This window comes from Peromyscus eremicus, chromosome 1 (genome assembly GCF_949786415.1).
Source record: "Peromyscus eremicus chromosome 1, PerEre_H2_v1, whole genome shotgun sequence".
In the NCBI taxonomy this organism is placed as follows: Eukaryota; Metazoa; Chordata; class Mammalia; order Rodentia; family Cricetidae; genus Peromyscus; species Peromyscus eremicus.
In genome coordinates this window covers 19,812,003-19,834,777 of record NC_081416.1, presented here as the reverse complement: position 1 = coordinate 19,834,777, position 22,775 = coordinate 19,812,003, and the positions used below count along the sequence as shown (strand labels likewise).

At 39.6% G+C, this 22,775-nt stretch overlaps 1 protein-coding gene across 3 annotated transcripts in view; it reads left to right on the top strand.

The window, feature by feature from the left end:
* Nucleotides 1–22,775, top strand: part of R3hcc1l (R3H domain and coiled-coil containing 1 like) — an 85,438-nt gene that overhangs the window by 49,503 nt on the left and 13,160 nt on the right. Inside the window, exons 2-3 of one of the 3 annotated variants that reach the window (XM_059257853.1) lie at nt 2,829–4,609; nt 19,076–19,251. In XM_059257853.1, the coding sequence (XP_059113836.1) occupies nt 2,843–4,609; nt 19,076–19,251 (1,943 nt within the window). In that variant the 5' untranslated portion in view covers nt 2,829–2,842. Of the gene's footprint in view, nt 1–2,828; nt 4,610–6,592; nt 6,722–18,216; nt 18,506–19,075; nt 19,252–22,775 lie in introns of those variants that run through there. The other 2 variants (XM_059257867.1, XM_059257861.1) reach the window with 2 other exon arrangements.

The following is a 22,775-nucleotide window of genomic DNA, read 5'->3' as shown; positions in this document are numbered from 1 at the left end:
CTCACTATTAAAGTCATAGGCCAGCAAAATGGCTCAGTGGGTAAAGGTAGTTGTTGCGAAGACTGACAGCCTGAGGTCAGTCCCCAGAATCCACATCATGGAAGGAAAGAATCAACTCTGACCTCCATGAGTACGCTGTGGTGTTCATGTGTGTATACACAGATATACACATACATTTAAAATATATATATATTCTTCCACAATCAGAATAATAGAAAATCTATGAACAGTGTTGGACCAGATAGTAAGAGTTCAGAGTAGCAAAGGGGCTTCAGCTAGATGCCTCACCAAGTAAGGGTGCTAGCTGCCACGCTTGACAACCAGATTCAAGTTCCAGGATTCGCATGATGCAAGGAGAGAACTGATTCCTGTCACGGTACCACATGACACAATGGTGCGTGTGCACAAGTACACACATGCATGCACACGTGTGTGTGCAGACACAGACAAAATTAACTAAATAAGTACTAATAAATAGTAGAAGATGAGAGGCTAAATGTATAAGGAGGTTTCACTGGGGAGGCTGAAGTATGAGAATCTTGAATTCAAGGTCAGCCTTGGCTCTATACCAAGTTCTAGGTCAGCCTAGGATACACAGTGAGACTTTGTGTCATCTTACAAAACAAAAGCAACCTAGAAATAAGACCATCACTGGAGATACTTGATCATGGCATTTTTTTAGGCTTAAAAACAAACAACAACAACAAAAAAAAACAAATCCTGCCATGCAAGAGTGTCATCAGTGATGCAAGAATATTGTGATCAGATGACTTTTTAGGAATCTAAGGCAGAGTGAACAGGAGTGACAGGTTTTCCATCTTTCTTCATATCGCTCTTCTAAAATAATATGTTGTGGAATATTAGAGGGTATATATGGGTTTGTTATGTAGCCCTTTTTTCTCTTTGTCCTAAGACTGTCATACTTCACAGGACTAGTTTGAAAATTAAAAGAATAATCCAATGTGCCTAGCATGTTTCCTTGTATTTAGTGGCACTAGATAAAGGTTTATTTAATCTTTCCTAAATTTCTGTTAAATCCTTTGACAAACCATGGTGGAGGTCGTCAGGGATTACTGGTGTGGATTGGCTCATCATAGTTTTCCCGTGCTCCCCTCTCCTTCTTCCTGCTTGGATCTGTCTTGTTACTGCTGGAAGCAGAGAAAACTCAGAGTGGATCACTAAAGTGACTATTTATAGGCTGGGTTTCCTTTATCTGAAATGCTTTGCAGCAGGAGTGTTTCAAATTTCAGGGGGTTGTGGGGTTTTTGTTCTTTTGTTTTTTTATTCCTAGAATGTTGGTATATTGACTTACTGGCTGAACATTTGCTAACCCAGGAACAATTCTGAAAGCTCCAAAACCCAATGTTGAGTGCTGACATGTCACTCTGAAAGTTTTGGATTTTGAAATTTTGGTTTTTTAGTTTAGGGATGGTTGACTTAAACTTAAAAAAAAAAATGTTTTTCTTCAACATTGTATTTTTGTTTTGTTGATACAAAGGAATATGTATATTTACAAAGTTTGGTGTGAAACACACACACACACACACACACACACACACACACGTAAGCACAAATGTGTAATGTTTAGACCATGGTAATTCAGTACCTTTCTCTTTTCCTCTACCTTTTTTTCTTTTTTTCAGCAATATCATGATTCACATGTATCATTTTCTAGGAAGAATTCCTCAATCAATTGCTTCATTGTATAACTGTCACACTTGGCTCTGTATGTGCATAAGTGTGTGTGTGTGTGTGTGTGTGTGTGTGTGTGTGTGTGTGTGTGTGTTTATGCTGGCAGTTGTGGCGTTTTGAGATCCTCCTTGAAAATATTCTTCATAGCAGAAGTCTAAGCTTTGGAACATCAAGATGGCTATTCTTTATGAGGACAGAGTAGCCATCACTGTTCACACAATCTGTTTTTAAATTCAAGCTAAGACAAATTACTTTTTTAAAAGGAGAAAACTTGAAAGGTAGGGCAAGTGGTTTTGAAGATCCAAAGAAAGGGTGTGTTTTTCTTCCTTTTTTTTTTATTATTAGGAAATTTTCTATTCATTTTACATACCAACCACAGGTCCCCCTCTCCTCTCTCTTCCCACCCCCCAGCCTTCTCTCCCAACCCACCCCCCAATCCCACTTCCCCCAAGGCAAGGTCTCCCATGGGGAGTCAGCAGAGCCTGATACACTCAGCTGAGGCAGGTCCAAACCCCTCCCACTGCACCAAGGTTGTGCAAGGTGTCCCACTATAGGCAGTGGGCTCCAAAAAGTCAGCTCATGCACCAGGGATGGATCCTGATCCCACTGTCAGGGGGCCCTTTAAGCAGATCCAGCTACACAACTGTTTTGCCTATGCAGAGGGCCTAGTCCAGTCCCATGGAGGCTCCACAGCTATTGGTCCACAGTTCATGAGTTCCTGCTGGTTTGGTTGTCTCTGTAGATTTCCCCATCATGATCTTGATGCCCCTTGCTCATAGAATCCTTCTTCACTTTCTTGGACTGGACACCTGGAGCTCGGCTTGGTGCTTAGCTGTGGATCTCTGTATCTGTTTCCATCAGTTACTGAATGAAGGCTCTCTTAGTCCAATAGGCACTGGTGGACTCTCAAAAGGGTGTGTTTTGATAAAGTCTGACCTCATGGGGCTTTGGGGATCTACTTTCCTTAGTTACATGCATAATTGCATTAAGTATTTTAAGACAGATTTTACTTTTTTTTTTAAACGTTGGTGATTGCTATGGAATAGATTAGTAGACCCTCTACCCATTCTTTAAATTTTTCTTGGTTCAATACATTATACTTAGTTTTTATTATTAAATCTTCCATTTTCTTTCAGATTGAAGTGGTACCATGCAGCAAGAAGCAGAGAGATGCAGAGTTCGAACCAAAAGGCCTGACATGGCACTTTATGTACCCAAAGCTCGAAGGGGTACAACACTTCTCAAGGCAGGTGACAAGGAAGAAAACTGTCGGCCTCCTGCCTTTGTGGTGAAAGAGCAAAAAGAAGGTTGTCTTCCCCAGAAGATCTCTGGAAATAACCCTGAGTCTCAAAGACTAAGTGGCCGTTCTCATAGAAAGGAGTATCACTGTAAGGAAGGAAAGAGATCTTCATCAAAGTTAAGGAAAGACGGGTGTCTTCAAAAAAAGAATAAAGATAAGGTTTGTGCTAAGAGAGGAAGTGAAGAATCCAAAGAAGCCTCATCTCAAGAAGCCCCCTGTGCTGGGATTCTATCTAATATACCTCTACAAAGACTTTTTGAGCCAAAGGAAATGGAGTGTTTGGAAGTTCCGACTGCAGGAGTGACGGGACACCAGGAGGTGCTTCTATCAAAGTCTTACTCAGAAGTCAGTGGTGCTCAGGTTCTAAACAGATCATTCCAGAACATGGGGCTTTGTGCTTTTAGTGGAGAAACTTTTGTAAATAGAAAGTTGGAAAGCAGAATTGAAACGGAGGCCAAAGTTATGGAGCTAGTCTCCCAATTTCCTCAAGTTGTTACCGCTCTGTTGAAACCAGAGGGTATGGTTATACCAGTAACACTAAGTTCTGATCCTGCAACTGCACCGCCCGGTGTGGAAACATCAGATGGAGTGTCGGAGCACAGTCCTGGGAGCAACTCTGCAGTTTCTGTTCCTGGAGGTCCAGGTGATGATGTTGAGACGACTTTTATAGACTTTGAAGTTGAGAGTGAGGATACAGTCAACACTACAGAGTCTGTCTTGGGTCAGAAAGGTGTAGATTCCATTCCTGAGACTATGGGTAACATTTCTCTTAAAATGGCTACAGTTAGCAAATTAGAGAGCACAAATGGCATTATTGATCCAACAGTGACTAGAGAATGTGAGAGCACCAGCTCTGCTGATGAGTTATGTGTAAAGTATGAACTGTCTGATACAGCTGTCCTTGCTCGTGAAATAGACACAGATAATGGATTGAAGAACGCATGTGACACGACCAGCAAGGCGTATATGGAGGACATTGCAGGTGCACTTGGTGATCATGTGACTGCAGGCAGCCCGTTTGTAGTTGCGGTTAGAGAATCTGATGAGGGTAGTAGCAGTACAAGTAATTTCTCAGATTATCTAGAAATGAGTGCAGACACAGCCCTTCTCGATGCGGCTGAAAGTGAGAACGACTCTGAAAATGTTAGCAGCCTAACTGCTTGCTCAGATGTTTATGCTGAGAGTATTGCATCTAGTTTTACAGAGTCAACAGGAAAGTTGATAGAGAGTGTGTCAGGTTGTGCTTCCTCTTTACCCATAAAGAAGATTGCTGATAGTAATTGTACCACTTGTTCGGACTCTGAACTGAGTGTGTCAAATGGGACAGAAGTCCTTTCGGAGAGTGCCTTGGGCAGTGATCTGAATAGTACTGAGGAGATAACAGAGGCATTGCACGAGCTAAGAACTGCTGAAGAGTTTAAAACAAAAGAGGAAGATGACTCAGAGAATGCAGTGTGTGGCCTATCATTTTCTGATAGAGATTCATCTGTGGAAACATCCGGAGAGCTAAAAACAACAGACACTTCCCACATTCAAGGAAGTATTGCTGTGGAGGAAAGCTGGGAATCTATGTTTAATGATGATGGTGACTGTGTAGATCCGCGTCTTCTCCAAGAGGTATGCTCAGTTGAAATCACTTGATATTTAGACAGTTTATAAACTTAGGAAATCTAGATTTGGAAGTATTTCTGATAGACATTGTATACATTCATTCACTTTCTCACATTCAGTTTAAGTTCTTGCAATAGCAATAGCTTGACAGGATTATACATTGAGAAAAGAATATCTGGTAGATATGGAAAAGTTAAAACATACATAATCCTGCTATATCTGTAATTGCTAAGTTCTAAGAGATGTTATACTGAATAGATTAAATATGAATTTAATGGATTCTGACTGCTCATTGAGGAAATACAGAGAGGAAACTTCAAAATGTTTTTCTGTGTTGACAACATGTATTTTTACATAAGCCATTTGGGGGAAGGAAATAATTTTATAACTTAATCATTCATTTTTACTTTTTAGTAAATTTTGGAATGTTGAAAACTGTAAAGGAAGTAGAGGAGAAAATGAAAGAATATGACTATTTTTTACAGAGTATTACAGAGTCAATACTGAGATCAATTGAATAAATGACTACTGATACATATAAGGACCTATAAGTGAATAATGATGTGCTGACGAGTTAGAATTCATAAATATAAAATGTGTGACTTGAATGCATTGTACAAATGCTTGAGCTCCAGTCATTTTCATATTTTAACATTTATTCTCTCTGCCATTTAAATTCTTTATTACAAATTAGAGCCACTGCTTTTAAATAGAGAACCGTTTTCTCTCTCTTATTATGGGTTCAAATGGCCTTGGTCTGGAAGGGAGGAGTGGTTTGTTTATGAGCTCCCCAGGTAGTTATCCTTTAGGAAAGACATCAGGATTTCAGTCCTGTTCTGTCATTGACAGTTGAAGCTGTCATTTACATTCATGTTCTTTCTAACAGACCATGTCTTTACCTGAAAGGTTTTGTTTGAGCCACCAAAGAGCCTTTTAAATGCTAAATGATGAGTTTCTTGTTTCTAAGAATTAAATCCGGTGTATAGAAAAATACCACACACTGTGAAAGAGAACCCAAGACTGAAAAGAACAGCACATTGGACAGAACTTACTCTCCACTGTCCAGCAGTCCTCCCTCATTCTTGGGTGTTTATACTGGGTTTCATTATTGCTATAATGAGTGCTTCCTGATACCAAATCAGGAGACATCTTCAACAAACATTCCTTAGAATGAAATACAGAAGGCAGAGTAGTTATGAGTGAACATCCATGAACCTTTTGAATTTACATCAGAATTGCATATATCCAGTGCATTTCTTCATTGCTTTTCTTTGTCAGATTCGCAGAGGCACTAAGTGGTTCCTAGAGTATGATATTTGGACCAGCAGGATAAGTATCATCTGGGAACTTCTAAGAATTGCATATTCTTTAGTCCAACAACTTATCTATTAACTTTTTCAAGTGATTCTGAAACATGTAACGTGCTGCAAGCCACAGGAAAATGTAATGGAACTCAGCTACTATCACAAAAGCTACTACTTGGAAGGTCAAGCCATGGCTTAAGAAGTCTTGGTGATATTTTAGCTTTTGTATATATATTAGCTGGTTCCTAAAATGATTTTCTTGTGTGCCTCCAAGAACTCCTAACAGTGTATTTATCTAAAATATCTATCAAGCATCCAAGGCCAAATGGATCTCCTGAACTAAGGTAACACCCTTGTGGAAACGACACCTGTTCCCTAGATCAGGTGGATAGCTTTATTTCTTGTGCAATCTGAGACCCTCCTTTTCTATTACTAACATTATAGACTCTTAACTTCTTACCTAACCACTTCTAGGAATGTAGACTGAGCACACAAATTCCCTTTTTCGGATATACTGACCGACATTAGCTCTCAGTTTACCTTCTCCTTTAACCACTCCCTTTTTGGGTTGTAAAAGAAAGCCCAGTGGTCACTGCCTGAGGAAAATTCTTACCTGCCTTTATGACCCTGTAGGAATTCAAGCCTGGTGACCTGGCTGGAGTGGGAGGATTGTTACTGCTTGGGTTTATAACTGGATACCCTAGAGAACTAGGGGAGGAAGAACTGAGGGGTATAAGGAGATTCAGAGGAGGAATTTGAGAGAGAACTTGAGGGCGAGATGGAGAAGAGAAAAGAGAACGGAAGAACTAGATGGGTAAGAACTGGATTGAAGGGCTAGAAGAGAGGACTAGAGGAACGAGATGAAAGATGAAGAAGAGCCAGATGGGGAAGAACAAGATGAGAGAGAAGGAGATGGGAGAGGAGCTAAGATGGGAAGGAACTAGATGGATGAGAACCTAGATGGGGCAGAGCTAAGATGAGAGAATTAAATTAGAACTCAGAGGGGACAGCAGATAAATGTAGAGAGAAATCAGGCAAGAAAGGAACTAGGCACGAGAGCAGAATAGAAGCTGTGTAGAGAGAGAACTGACACAAAATAATAACGTGTATGGACTAAGGAGTTTCATGTACGTAGATTCATTTCTTATCAAAGATTAAATTATCAGCTCGTTGTAGATTCTTCCCGGACCCTGGGAGGGGACTATTGAGGGGCTGGACCCCCCATAGTTACCCTTACAATATTTGCCTTAAATGTCTGTCAGAATGTGACTGGGGAACTGTTGTTAGTGGTAGTTATAAAATTACTATCAAACAGGAGTTTGAGGCCCCCCTCAGGTTAGGAAATACTAACAGAGGAGTTAGATGAATGGGGCGGCTTTGTAAGGTTCAGATCATTGGGAAAGGATCTTAGTCAGAGAAAGGAAACTTATAGGAGTCGACAAAAGGCTGACTTGAGACTGGGAGAGAAAGAATAACTTCTTGCAAAAAGCATCTGTAAGCATGGTGGTGCTTAATAACTATCTACTGAAGGGTGGAAATGACCAGTTAGAATTGATGTACTGTCTTTTTTTAGGTTGGCCTCTATTCACTTTCAAGACACGTATGTTGTGAGGACTCAGATTCTTAGGGATTTCAATTTCATTTGTGTTTTGGAAGAGGGGATTCATGCATGCAGCTTGGTCTTTCACATCTAGATACAAAAGAATTTAGGCAGCAGTCAAGTGTTTTGAGAAGCATGGTAACAGTGAGAGGATGCTGGATGACTGAAGGCCGGGGATGCCGAGAAAATGAAGTATGTAGTGCTTTAAGCCGAGGAGAGCTAGTGCCTGTATGTCTTTGGCAGTACTTAAGGAGGGGTGGGGCTAGGTTAAGAGATGAGGATGGGTGCAAATAGAAGGAATCTGATGGGCTGTGGATGCAGTAGACCCAACTCTACCACAAATCTAACAATATAATAGCCTTTTAGTGACTTTTGCTCTTAGTTTATTATTTATATTACTCAAACATACTTAATTAAATGCAGAACTAGAGTGCTTTATCTACCTTGAAAGTGTTCCAACAGAAGGCTTTGGCTTTTTTCCCAGTTGGCCTATTTATTTGTTGATAAGGGCTAGACATAGAAGCATATCTAATGCTTCTAATAGGCAGGAAGATATACTGTAAAGTAAGGTATGGCAAACATTGATAAGTTACATTTGAACCTCTAAAAGTGGTCAAAAGAAAATAGAACATAGTGAAGTCATAAGAGCTCCTAGAACGGCAACCCTTGATGCATTGTCAAAGATCACATTTCATCTTCTATTTTCATTTTAATTAATTTGTTTATTTATTTTTTTTTCAAGACTCTCTGTGTAGCCCTGACTGCCCTGGAACTTGATCTGTAGATCAGGCTGGCCTCGAATTCAGAGATCAGCCTGCCTTTGCCTCCTGAGTGCTGGGATTAAAGATATGCACTACCTTTAATGGCCTGGCAACTACATTTCATCTTCTAAAGCCAGGATATTGGATGCCCAGAAATTTAAACTGGTAACCAATAAAGGAGAGAATGTTGGCATGACCTATTTTATCTCTCTAGTGATTAGCTATTTCCCAGGGAAAACAACAACAACAAAACATCCATAGTCCCTGCTGCCTCCTATTACGGCCAGCAAACTTATTGGTAGAAGGGCAGGTGAGGTACCAACAGTACAGCACTAACGATGTTGATGGATGTTGGCATTGGTCACCTTCATTGGCCATATCTAGTCTTTGAGTTTTTGCATAGAAATAAATAGGTAGTCTTTCATTTTAGTCTTTTTGTTTACAGAAAGCCACCAACCTTGTATAACCCTGAGAATTGGGGACCAAAGTAAGGAATTGCACCCACTTCCACTCACTATATTAATCAACATTCTGGCATCCTCTGTCTCCCTATAGTCAGCTGCAAAAATGTTGTCTGTTTTTAAGTGGAGAAACCAAGTTAGAAAGAAAAAAAACTTAGAGTTCAGCCTCTTAGAGCCTATATGAAATACAGAGGGAGGAAAACCCTTTATAGTGCTGCTTTCAGACCACTCTTTTAACTGCTTGGTATTGTATTCTCATCACTTAGCAGTTGAACAGCAAATATTGAACACTTGGAGTTTTGACACTGTTTTAGTTAGGATTTCTATTGCTGTGAAGAGACACCATGACCACAGCAACTCTTATAAAGAAAAACATTCAATTGAGGTGGCTGCCACAGTTCAGAGGTTCAGTCCATTATCATCATGACAGGGAGCATGGCAACATGCAGGCATCCATGGTGCTGGCTACATCTTGATCAGAAGGCAGCAGGAAGTGTACTAAAACATTGAGAGGTATCTTAAGCATATATGAGACCTCATAGCACTCCACAGTGACACACTTCCTCCAACAAGACCACACCTACTCCACAAGGCCACACCTCCTAGTAATGCCACTCCCTTTGGTGGCCATTTTCTTTCAAACCACCAGACACTAAATTGCAAATAGCAAGATATTTTTACTACTATGTTAAAAGCATTGTACTGTATGCTGGCTATGTTCTAAAATTGCTCATATTTTATTTAGAGAGAAAATACATGATTATTTGATCATATAGCCACATAGCAATCTGAAGGGTAATTAATTTAAATCAATGACTAAAACAGCAACGCAAGATGTTATTTGATTGTCTGAATGACATACACTCTAGACAAACTAGATCTCCCAGGGCTGAACTGGTTAATAACAGTTCCATGTTGGTGAGGCCATGAAGTTAAGAAAAAGACTATAGATCTTTCTTCCATATTGTTCTGAGTGCCTAACTTCTTTCTCCTGTTTCTTTTAATGTATACATTATTTTTATACAATTTTAGATTTACAGGAAAAAAATGACGAAAGCATATACTTTCCATTTTTTTATTACTGTTTCTATTTTCACAATGTTTTTTTTTATTAGTTCCAGCTCATCTTAACAGGTTTTGTATTTTGTATTTTTATAAAACTTCCTGAACTGATAGGTTATTGACTACCTGAGTGGGAATTTGTAGCGACATCTTCCAGTTGTTGTGTGTTCTCTTGTGATCACATGGACCACGCAAAGGTGCACTTAATTGAATCATCTGCCTTGTTCAGTCTGTTAGTGCATGGTGACTAGAGACCCCTGGGTCACACAAAAAGAGTAGATCCCTTTGTGTTGCTGTTGTTGTTGTTTTAGACCTGATGATTCCTAAAATTAAAAAACTCCCTTCTGAGTGTTGTTAGATTTGTTGAGTGATGTACAAGCCATTAACACTTTAATGCTGAGCTGTTTAACAGCTGAAGAAAAGAAAACAGTTCTGAGTCCGTACTGTCAGCGTGAAGGAGGCTTTCCTTCTGCAGCACCAGATTCCTGGTGCTCCTAGTTCTGTTCTTGAGTGTGCTCTGTTCAGCAAACTCTGTATGATGTCTATGTGGCTGGGGCAGATGGAGATGCGATAGTGACCTGACTCACAATGTCTATTCCATTCAGTTCATTACATGTTCAAGGACACTGGCAGAGAGGAGAGGCGGGAGTTGGCAAAGAACCTACTTCTTTGCCCTTGTCAGAAATAAACAGACAACAACTTCTCCAGAATTAAAGATCCATTTATGTTGAAAAGTTGGTTAAAGACAAAGCATACTTTAGGGAAATTCAATCTTGCATACGCTTGGATCTTAATTAATGTTATAATTTGTATCAAAAACTACTGGTGAGTTACTCTGTTGCTAGGTGTAAGAAAGGAGTGACCAGCTGTAGTCCTGACTGCAGAAATGGTATTGGATAGTCTAACTCTATTCAAATCCAGACTTGGTTTTGTTGTGGTAACTCTGGGAAGATGGAGGTTTGCATGACGCCTAGAATTAAGACAGAGGGAACGTGAGTCCTTCTCAGTAATCTTATACAGAGCTTTGTATAGATTGGCCAAAGGCTGAAATGATTAAGGAAAAAGCAAAAAGATGCCAGGCATACTTGATACCAGATTAAACATCGAGACTAAGTAGCTAATCCTTCATGCTATTGTATTATACTGCTTGCTTGGATTAAGATTAGCTTTCTTCTTAAAGCAGTGGGTCTGAGTCTGCTGTCAAACGTCAGAAATACATGTCTCTTGCCTGTTGCTGAGAGGAATAGATGGGCAAGGATAATACCCTCTGAAGTAGAAGCAAGGTAACTTGTGTGGTGGTAGACCAGCTGTGCATATGATGCAAGACTCTGGGTAACTCAAAGTAACACAAGGAAAAATGGTTTTGGGTTCTAGAGAAATTCAGAAGCAAAATGACAAGGAATGTCAATTTTGCTAGCTTAATATTTTCTTAAGTTTCTTGGACAATTGTTGTCATTGAGTATCATAGCAGTACTTGAGGACTAATTTGAAAAGGTTGAAACTTGTTAGCATTCTTCCTTTGACTTTTTTTTTATTCCATTCAGCTGGTTATTCTTACCATTCTACTTTATCAGTGGTATCTCCATGTCTGTTCTTAGAAGCCTATGGGAAAGAGGAGAAACCCCCCAGTTTTCCTCCTAACTGTACATGCAACCTACTATGTGTTTCGACTGTTAGTATATCTGTATAACAGCTTTCCAAGAATGCCAAGGTCAGCCCACCGTGTTCACCTGTCTGTGCTGTCTGAATAGGAAGCAGGTCCTGACTCATGATAGTTGGCACGTTCACTTGGTTCCTTTTTTCTGTATTTTCATGTGCTAAATGAGTCATGTGCTAAATTCATAGGCGGGTACTAGAGCTTCCATTTGTTCTCTGGCGCCAGAGTCCATAAATGATCATCCACACATTTGGAGGCCTAATGGATGATTTGGGGGTTAGGATAGAATTAGAGAAAGAGAGGTCTAGCCGTGGTACAAAGTGCTGTGTAGTGAATACTGTGAAAGTGCAGGTGAAATTAGTACTGTTAGATGCACAGAGGACAATATGAGTGACCCATGGGGTGTTTAGGGAGCATTCACAGTATGGGCAGTATTTGAATAAGTCCATGGAGAATGCTACTTTGAGATGTGCAAAGGGCAGATACAAAGTTACATCCTAGTCAGTGCTCAGAATAGTAGGAGGAAGTGTGCACCATGTAGGCCTTCAAAGCATACTCTTTGTTTGGGATGTGTCATATCTGTTTGGTGACATGAGGCAAAGAAAAAGTAGTATATTCGATATACATATAGTATACATATAGCATATAGTATACTGCTGCTGTAATAAGTGGCTAGAAACTCAGTGGCTTACAACAACACAAATTAATATTCTTACAGTTCTAGGGATCAGAAGTCCCAAGACAGAGCACCTCTGGACTAGCTCTGGGTATTGGCAAGGCTGTGATCTCTTACAAAGCTGCAAGGGAGGTGATTTACTTTATTTTTAAAAACCCTTTTCAGTACCAGAGGCTGCCCTGCATTCCCTGGTTTATGGTCCCATTTCTGCTTGCAAAGCTAGCAGTGGCCAGTCAAGTCTACTCACTGATTCTTTTCTGTGAGGTCTTCAGCTTTTAGAGATGCTTGTTATTGCACTGGACCCACCAAGATAATCTTAATATTTTAAGGTCAGCTGATTTGCACATCTGGGTCTGCTACCTTAATTCACATGCTGTGTGGTGTTTTTACAGGTTTCAAGAATCAGGGTGTGAACATATTTAGGAGGCTGTTATTCTGCTTATCATGGGCAATGTTTTTTTTTTTAATTACTCTGTAGCCTATTAGAATATAGGTGTGCAATGAAAGCCGCTGTTATCTTTTCAACTTTGCCATTGATACTTCCTCCCTCCCACCTACAACAGATGTGCCCATAAATCCTTAATACAAAAGAGTGATGCTCTGACAGGACATTGCTTCTGCTTCCATTTACTGTAAGGCCGCTTTACTGTGTTATTGGATGGAAAGCTAGATTAGCAGCCAGGTGACTGGAATTATGATTCAGACTTTGTCAGTAATCTGATTTGTAACCATAGGGATATCCTTTTAGTCTCTCTGTGACATAATTCTCTGTCTGCACAAAGAATTCGGGATAATAATAGCAGCCCATCTGACAGAGATGTAGATAACTCTCCCAAAATAATGTAGCATATTTTAATTTTTCATCTGTAGAGAAAAAATCAAATCTTTTTATTTTCCTTTTGTATTTTAAACAATGAAGAATTAAAGAGCCTGTGAATTTTTTTTTTTTTACTTCTCACTATTCTTTTATTTTTAAAAAATCTTCTGTAAATAGATTTGGATGATTACATTATAATAAGTTAAGCTCTATTTTGTGGAGCTGGCCAGACTACTAGGGCAGTAAGAATCTTCAAGACCATACTTTGAAGAAGTTGACTAGTTGAATAGTTTGTGGAATCAAGTTGAATAATGAAGGAATATTCTGGTTTCACCTATGCTTTCTAAGCAGCAAAACAAAAGTCTTCAAATATTTGTGTCTGGTTACTCAGCAGGTAAAAGCGCCTGCCATGTAAGTGTGGCAACCTGCCCTGAGTTTGATCCACAAAATACATGTAAAGGTCAAAGGAAGAGTAGATTGCACAGAGTTCTCCTTTGACTTCTTCCACTTGTCTACTGTGGCACATACACCTGTACACACATCACATATACACATTATAATAATTTTTAAAATCATTTGCCCAGAGTCATATGCAAACTTCCCTTTGGTCTGCTGTAGATGCATTAAAATGGATTAAATTATAAACCTCTCATCTCCTTTTTTAAAATCAAACATTACTTAACCATAAAAAAGTGAGTCTTACAATATAAATATTTCATATTGACTTTAGTAAATATTGCCCCAAAACCTGTAACACTTAAGATTAGTTGTCTGCAATAGAAATATGAGCCATGTGTGTAACTTTGAATTTCATCTTTCCCTTCCCTCCTCCCTCCCTACTCCCCTCCCTCCTACCCTTCCTTCCTCCCTCCCTCCATCCCTGAGACATTCTCATTGTAAAGCCCTGGCTGTCCTGGAATCGCTATGAAGACCAGGCTGGCCGAAAACTCAAAGAGATCCACTACTTCTAGAGTTTGAGGATTAAAGGGCTGTGCCGCCACACCTGGCAATAAGTTTGAATTTTCTACTAGTCATATTAGAAAAAATAAGAACAAGCAGTTATAATTTATGTATTTCAACATAATATGTCCAGCATACCATTCCAACATGTGATTAGTGTAAGAAATCATAAATAAGATATATTTACGTTCTGTTTTTGTATTAAATCTTTGAAACTTGCTACGGACTTTGTACTTAAAGCTCATCTTATGTGAACTAGCTGTATTTCAGGTACTCCACAGCCTCATGTCATGTGTAGGTACTATATCAGACAGTCTAGGTCTCCTTCAAAGGTACCTTGCTGTGGGATGTTCTGTATGGCAAATGTGTTGCTCTGATTGGTCAATAAATAAATCACTGATTGGCCAGTGGCTAGGCAGGAAGTATAGGCGGGACAAGGAGGAGAATAAAGCTGGGAAGTGGAAGTCTGAGTCAGAGACACTGCCAGCCACCACGATGACAAACAGCATGTGAAGATGCCGGTAAGCCACGAGCCACGTGGCATGGTATAGATATATAGAAATGGATTAATTTAAGCTGTAAGAACAGTTAGCAAGAAGCCTGCCACGGCCATATAGTTTGTAACCAATATAAGTCTCTGTGTTTACTTGGTTGGGTCTGAGCGGCTGTGGGACTGGCGGGTGAGAGAGATTTGTCCTGACTGTGGGCCAGGCAGGAAAACTCTAGCTACAGTACCTAGTTCATCAGTATAAGTATCTGTCTTCTATTATTCTGTTTATAAATAAGACTCAAGGTTCAAAGACTGGGGTAAAAGCCTTGTAGCTCAGAGAGGCTGGGTTGCAATTAGCTAACTTTGTCTCCTTGCTGGTGTCTCCAAAAGACCCATGCTTCTGCTTCCCTAAACCAGAAAAGGCTGCGCCACTCCAAACCCCACCCTACTACTTCCTGTGTCTGTCTCTCCCAGATGCCCTCTGATGCTCTATGATTACTTTCTGTCAAGGAGTTGCTAATGCAGCTTCCTAACCCAAGGTTAATTTTATTTAACGCAAATGCAAACTCAGAGTTCACAGTGTGATCGGATGTCCGTAAAGCTCTGTGCTGGGTATCTAACCCTGATCCCTCTATGTTAGTGGTCCTACCTTCACAATCTTGCTTTGGTTCTTCCATCTTTATACTCTTTTATTTTCTGTGCATTTCCCTCTTTTATTTCCCACATATGTCTCTCCTTCTAGCTCGCCAGTTCCTTCCTATACTTTGCTGAGATTCTCAGGACAGAGAGCATTAACAATTTGTGTCCCCCCCCCCCCCCCCGCCTTTCTCTCATACACACACACACACACACACACACACACACACACACACACACACAAAAGAGTGTTATGAAATGTAAACAGCTCTAAATAATACCCAAAGCATGAGGGAAGTAGACATTGTTTTTACGGAAGATCTGTAATTCTTGGTGATAATGGAATCAGTGTTAATGGAAAAACTCATCATGGGTGTGCAGTTTATAGACTTTCTATCTGATGGTCATGAAGTGTTGAGTAAGAATTATGGGGTGTATTAGTTACTTGTCTTGACACTGTGCTGCAGTGACATGCTCTTGATAAAAGGAGTTTAAAGGAGGACTTACTTTTGCTCACAGTTCCAGGTTACAGTCGTTTTACCAGGGAAGTGAGCTGGTCACGTCGCATCTGCAGCCTGGAAGAAGAGAGCCATGAATGCTCCTGCTTAGCTCGCTTTCTCCTTTTTTATTCGGTTCAGAGCCCAGACCCATAGAATGGTTCTGCCCATGTTCTGGGTCCCAGACCCATGGAATGGTTCTGCCCATGTTCTGGGTCCCAGGCCCATAGAATGGTTCTGCCCATGTTCTGGGTGCTTCTTTCCACCTCACAATAATGTAGATAATTTCTCAGAGGTGTACCCAAAACCTTGTCGCTTAGTTATTCTAGATTCTGTCATGCTGACAATCAATATTAACCATTACATGGGGTTTTGCTATTATTAACACTAGGTTTTTAGTCTCAGAAGCTAGAGTGCTCAATAATTGAAGAGTAGGTATACAAATTCAGTTTTCCTTACTAGGTTAGAACAAAGAATTTTAGTCAGTTTTTCTTACCAAACTATCCAGATAATCAGTTCATAGGATTTCTGTTTTCAAAGATACTTTATAGTCTGTATTTTACTTCTCACAATGCCTTATTTAACCCTAATTGTAAATGTACAAATACACAGTGCTTTGTTTAGCTTTTGCAAAGTAAATAAAAATGTCAATGCCAGCAATCATAAAATGAAATGAAGAAAGCAATTACGTTACAATAGCACCACAAAGAAAGTATTAAGGACTAAGTTTAGCAAAAGAAGTTTCAAACTGTTACTCTAAAACTCCAAATGAGGCCTTTGAGACGGCTCTTTGAATAAAGGTGCCTCCAGCAGGCCTGTGTGGTGGAAGGAGGGAGCTGTAGTGGGGAGCTCTTCTGTCTATGACCCTGAAGCATCGCCCCTAGAGAGGCAGCAGGTTACTGTTCCACCTGCTTATGATCTTGAAGTACATGCCCCTGGCGTGTGGCCTCTCGGTGACCCTTAACACCTGAGGCACATAGGCATTGGCCATTCTATGCTCCATGGTGGACTTGGGTGTGAGACTGATCCAGGCTGCAGGAACAGCCTTCCAGAACCTGTATCAATTCTGTTCCGTACAGTGGGTTTTTCCCCTTAATAAATCCTTTGCCCTTTAAACAGACTGTGGATTTCTTGAATTAGGGAGCTAACTATTTCAAGGTTGTCATCTGATCCCTCCTCAGGAGCCTACACATGTACATGTACACACAAAATAAATAAGTATGTGATAAATTTCAAAATATATCCCATTTTCATCTGTTGGAAAGCAATGCAATTGGACAACATCTGATGCCTACTTTTTCAGAAATGAGCAAGCTGATCTTCAAATTCCTAATGAATACACTGGGCCCATTTTAACCGGAGTGATTTTGAAAAACAAAGTTGTAGTCCTCAAACTTGCTGATTTCAAAACTAAATATATAGTTCTGGTAATCACAGTGTACCTCTGGCATAGGCTTGATTTCTAAATGACTGCAGAATTCTGGAGTCTGTGGGGTGTTGCACTACTAATATCATCTCACCTGCTTGTGATGACTTCCTGCTACAGTCGGCATGCAGAGAGGAGAGCTGCCTCTGTGCTTGTGGATTGAGGACTGAGTGAAAAAAAAAAAAAAGGAAATAAAAAGGAAAGGACATGACTGCTCCTTGGTATATGGTGGAGAAGGTTTATTGAAGATATGTGGGAGAGCATAGCTAGAGGCAGGGACATCTGGGAGAGTATAGAATGAACCTGACCCTGAGCCATGTGGGGAAAGTGGGGAGGGGGAGAGAGTGGGACCAGGTACACAGCCAGGAGGTATAAGATTGCAGGTCACCAAAAGAGTTGGATTGTATAGGGAAGGGCAGCCCAGCCCTTTGACTGGAGAAGCTTAGAGTAGGGAGCAGGTGTGCTAGCCTAGAGGGCCCTGTAACAGGTAGGAACTGAGGGATGCAGGGAGAACCTGGTGGCTGTTGTCTGCTTTGATATGTTAAATAGGCACCTCAGCCTTTTGTCCCAGGTTTGAAACCTAACAGGGACAAACTTAGATTTCTTGTACACCCAGGAAAAACTGATATTTGGCTCAGTTGGTGGAGTTGCAGGAAGAGCCTTTTCTTTCTCTGTCGAAACACATTGGAGCTACCATAGTGCCTGGCCTGTAAAAGCGGGCTATGTTTTTGTTTTTCTCCTTTTAGTATTTGTGTACCAAGCAGTATGCCCAGCATCTACCACATCTCATTTACTTTACATGTCTGACTCTGAGGCGAAGGGATTGTTATTTTCCCCATGTTTTTAGATGTAAAACAGGATTTAGTGCAGAAATTAGAGGCACAAGAATAATGTCTAAATTACCTTCCTTTCCTCCCTCCCCAATAATTTGATTAAATCTATTTTGCTTCTCCAAAGAGAGGATATGTATCTTTGACATTATAAATGTCCTCCCCCCCCCCCTCCCTTCCTTTCTATGGTGGTAGTGAAGATGATGGTGAAGGAAATATACCATCAAAGAGGGAGTGCTTGAGGGCCCTGGCTGCACTTTGGATCACAGCTTCCTCCAAGACCTGGTGACACTGTGGTGCCATGGCTTTGCTGTCACCTCCCCTTTTCCTGTTGCTTCCAGTGTGGGGAGGTAATAGCTTTAAAGGGTTGAGTTTTCTTTTTAACAGCAATTTCATTACTATTAATTCTTTTAGAGCCTTAGGTAGCTCTTATACTAGGGACCTTGAGTGTAACTGCTTATGCTATTTGTATTTGTCTTAACATATTCCTATGTAAGCTTTCTCCTCACCTTTTTTTCAAAGATTTATTTATTTATTATGTATACAGTGTTCTGCCTGTATATATCCCTGCAAGCCAGAAGAGGGCACAAGATCTCGTTATAGATGGTTGTGAGCCATCATGTGGGAGCTCGGAATTGAACTCAGGACCTTTGGAAGAGCAGCCAATGCTCTTAACCTCTGAGCCATCTCTCCAGCCCTCCTCACTTTTTAATATACAACAAAAGGTGAACTAAAAGTTTTTCACCCTTAAAACTTTTGTTTTTGTTCACTTCCCAAAAAGAAATTATGAGATGGGCCTGAACAGTGAGCCCAGTTAAAACAAATGTTAATTCTTCTCTTCAGCTGTTATCTCTCAGTTTCCAGGATGTGCCATTTGTAACTCATTATATTCATCCATCCATCCATCCATCCTTCCTCTAGCCATTCCCTGCAGCAATGTACCCTGGGGCCTTGCATGTGCTAGACAGGTGCTGTGTCTCTGAGCTACATCCACACACTCCTGGTTAGTCTATATTCTCTCACATGATAACTGATAGAAACAAGTTAAGTTTTATGCCTTGCTTATCTGCTGAGATTTTCATACTTTTCCCACATTCCACGTGTATGATTATAAAGGTGGTGGTAAACATCTAGCCATTATTGTATTCACAAACACCACAAATACAGAAATAATGCTAAAAGTTAAGGAATAGGAACATGGAGACGGGAGCAGGATTGTTTATACATGGAAGGATATTTTTATAATGCCTTGATTTCCCGTTAGTAGGCACTTTACTATGTTTATTGCTCTCTAGTTATCAGGGAATATGAAGAACAGAAAAAGCATCCAGGAACCTAGATTTGATTATTACAGCCATGAACTTCCTGATATTGACCTCAGTGAATGTGAATTCCCACATGTCATTGAAATTTATGATTTTCCACAAGAATTCCGTACGGAAGACCTTTTGCGGATTTTCTGCAGTTACCAGTAAGTATTTGCAAGTGGTTCCATATGATAGACAAGGTGAGAGAAAGTCTTAATACTCAAGAAAAAAAATTGTCTTTTTTAAGTTTTTCAGTCATTTATTTTAGCATCCAGTTTGTGTATTGTTCAGATCCATTAGAAAACATGTATATCAGACTCGTCTTCAGTTCCTTGAAAGGGCCAGGTAGCCTTTGTAGACATTTACAATGACCAATGTTGATGACTCCTAATTCTGTCTTGTAGATACATTTAGTCCATTTATATTTGTTGTAATTGTTGATGTATTTGAACTTCTATCCAAGCATTTGCTTTTATATTTGCCTGGCCTCTCTCCTGAGTCTACTTCTCCTACCTTTCCCTCCCTTTTCTAGACCTATGGATTGACTTTTTTAACACTTCATTTTTTAATGTAATGTTTCTGTTCTTTGGTGGTTGCTCTAGAAATTATAAAAATGTGTGCTTAAACTGTTAGTGGCTAAAACTAATGTTTTTCCTTTGCCTCTTTCTAAATACTGCAAGGTCTTTTTAATTCCATCTCCTACCTTGCACCCAACTTATATGCTGTTGTAGCTGTTGGATTCATTTTCTTTCTGAATGAGCTATAGTCTTTATCATTTAACTTACTAATGGTTTTCCAGTATCAGACTCAGGTGTTGTTACTTTAATGGTTTTATATCAGTTTCATTCTTGTTACAATGATTTTTTACTGTACAAAGGATCAGTCCTGGGTCCTATGTATGCCAGATAATGCTCTACCACTGAACTATACCCCAGTCCTTCATTCTTGAAAAGGTTTATGTTGTGTGTATATTAGTAATTCTAGATTGGCAGTTATTTTTCTCTCAAAACATGGAGATATCCTAATGCATATGGCTTTCTCTTTGGGTGAGAGGTTAGCTGACTGTCTCCATGCCACCTGATTGTAATCTCTTCCTCTCTGGATGCTCTTAAAATTTTCTCTTTGACTTTGATATTGATCATTTTCACTGTGATGTGGATTTTGTAGAGGTTTTTTTTTTTTTTTTTTTTTTTCAGATATACCCAGATTGAAATTATGTGGGTTTATTAAATCAGTGGTTAATATTTTCATTGATTTTGGAAAGATCTTAGACATTGTCTCTTCAGTGTTGCCTCAGACCCAGTCTCTTTTCACCCTGTCCAAGACACAAATTGGGTGTGGAGTAGATTTTCTCATTTAATTTTCTTGTTACCTCTCTTTTGTATATTCCATCTCTTTTTGCCTCAGACATTCTGAATAACTTCTTCAGTTTGGGGGCTCTAGTTTATCTATTCCAAGCTGTGCTAAATGGTTAAATATTTATATTGTATTTTAAAAGTTTGTTTTATGATACCTTGAATTTTTCAAAAAAAATATTTTTAAAGTCTGCCTGGTCATTTTTTTACAGCTTTCCCCCTCCATAGATCTTCAGTTTTCAGGATTTCTTGCATTTCCCTAAGTACACTGAGCACGGCCTCCTGGAGCCCTTCTGTTACCTGTGACCCTTTGGCTGTCGCTTGTTCCTGGTTAACGTCTGTTCACGTCTGTGCTTGCGCATGGTGTCTTCCTTTTTGAGGATTTAGTTATATTTTTAATGGGAGTCAATGTTTTTGGGGGGTTGTATTTATGGGCATTAAGGCCAATGAAAAAAGAAGATTTCTCATAAAACCTGTGCCTTTTCGTGTGCCATGTGCCAAAAATGCTACCAGTTTGAGTCTTCAGATTAAATTGTAATCTGAGGTTTTTGTGACCACTCAGAAAAGTCAAATGGATAGTGCTTTTGTTAGTTGTTGTACGTCACAGATGCTTTATCTTGACAGTTAAGTGTCTGATTATTTAATGTGCTGTCCAGTCATGCCTCTCTTCTTAGTTGCTAGTGTGTTGATTGGACAGTTCTTCTCAGTCATCTCATACTGCCTTGTCTGTAATTTATAGAGTCAAATCTGTAAAGAAAGACAAGAAATTTTAACACATCTTCAGAGTTTTCTCAGTGAATAGTTCCACGGGGTGTTTTTTAGTGTTGTTTTTAAAATAACTTTTCTTTTGTCTTCCAAATCATTCAACTAACACACCCCACACTCCACCCCACCCCCACCCCCGCCCCAGACAGGGTTTCTCTGTGTAACAGTCCTAGCTGTCCTGGAACTCACTTTGTAGACCAGGCTGGCCTGAAACTCTCAGAAGTCCGCCTGCCTCTGCCTCTCAAGAGCTGGGATTAAAGGCGTGTGCCACCACCTTTAACTAACTTTTTTGCTCGTGTTTGTTTGTTTGTTTGTTTGTTTTAACAGGTTGCCATGTAAAACCAGCTGGCCTTGTACTCCTCCCTGATTCACCCTTTGGAGTGCTGGGATTTTAATCACAAGCTGCCATTGGTTCATTTAGGTTTATAGATACAATAGTTCTTCTTTGCACTCATATTTCATTCAGTTTTGTATTATTAAATATAGTGAGGAGTTCAAGTGTGTTACAAGTGCTCTTCAGAACATTTATGCTGACTCTTGGTGTGTAGGTAGGTGGTACATTTTGGAAGAAGGTAAAGGGATCAAAAGTATACACATTATTTCTAACTTACAATAAAAAATAGACTCAGGAACAGAAAGATAATCCAGAAAGTTATTAAGAAAAAGATGTTCAGGGTCTAGAAGAAAGTCAATATCAAGGAGTATACTTTAATATTTCAGTCCTGCTATTAAAAATGAATCAAGTCTATCTGATGCTACAAATTTAAACTTAAAATTCAGTTTATTTATATCCCAGATGCCAAGATTATAGACATGCTCTGTCAGATCCCAACTTTCCATTGAAATTGTAAGATTCTGTTTCAGAGCATAGCTCCTAATTCTTTCGTAAAGGATCAGAGAGTGAATATTTCAGGTAGCTCTGCTGTCTCACTAGGACAGCCATAGACAGGATGTAAACAATGAGTGTGGTTGAGAAAGTAAAACTTTATTTATAAAAATGGTTGGCTTTTGTTTTTGTTTTAAGATAGGATCTAGGTAGCCCAGGCTGGCCTCCAACTCTTGATCCTCTGCTTTCAGAAGTGCTAGGGTTTACCACCACATCTGGCCTGTCTTATTCTTGAGGAAGAGTTTTAAGTGCTAGCATAGATGAAATTAACTAGCAGTTGTATACTTGTTTTATCAGTTAAACTCCATTGGGGAAGACAATTGAAAGAGAGAGGAGTGAATGGGTTCTGGAAGACATTTGACCTATACTATAACCTTACTGTAAATGTGTAGTGTAGGTAAGTCGTTAATTCAGTTTTGTTAAGACCATTGTCAAATGCTTTTCAATTCCTAATAGATCCTTAAGAGCAGTCAATAAGACTTAAATCTCAAATTTGAGCTATCTTAGATTATCATTGATAAAGTTAGACTGTCATTAATAAAATAAGGATCATTTTGTCCATGTCCAAAATTTCCTCGGGATTATTGGACTTTGCTGCTATTTTTGTTTTTGAGACAGTTTCTTACTATGCAGCCTAGGCTAGCCTTGAACTCAAAATCTTCCCATCTTCACCTCCCCAGTA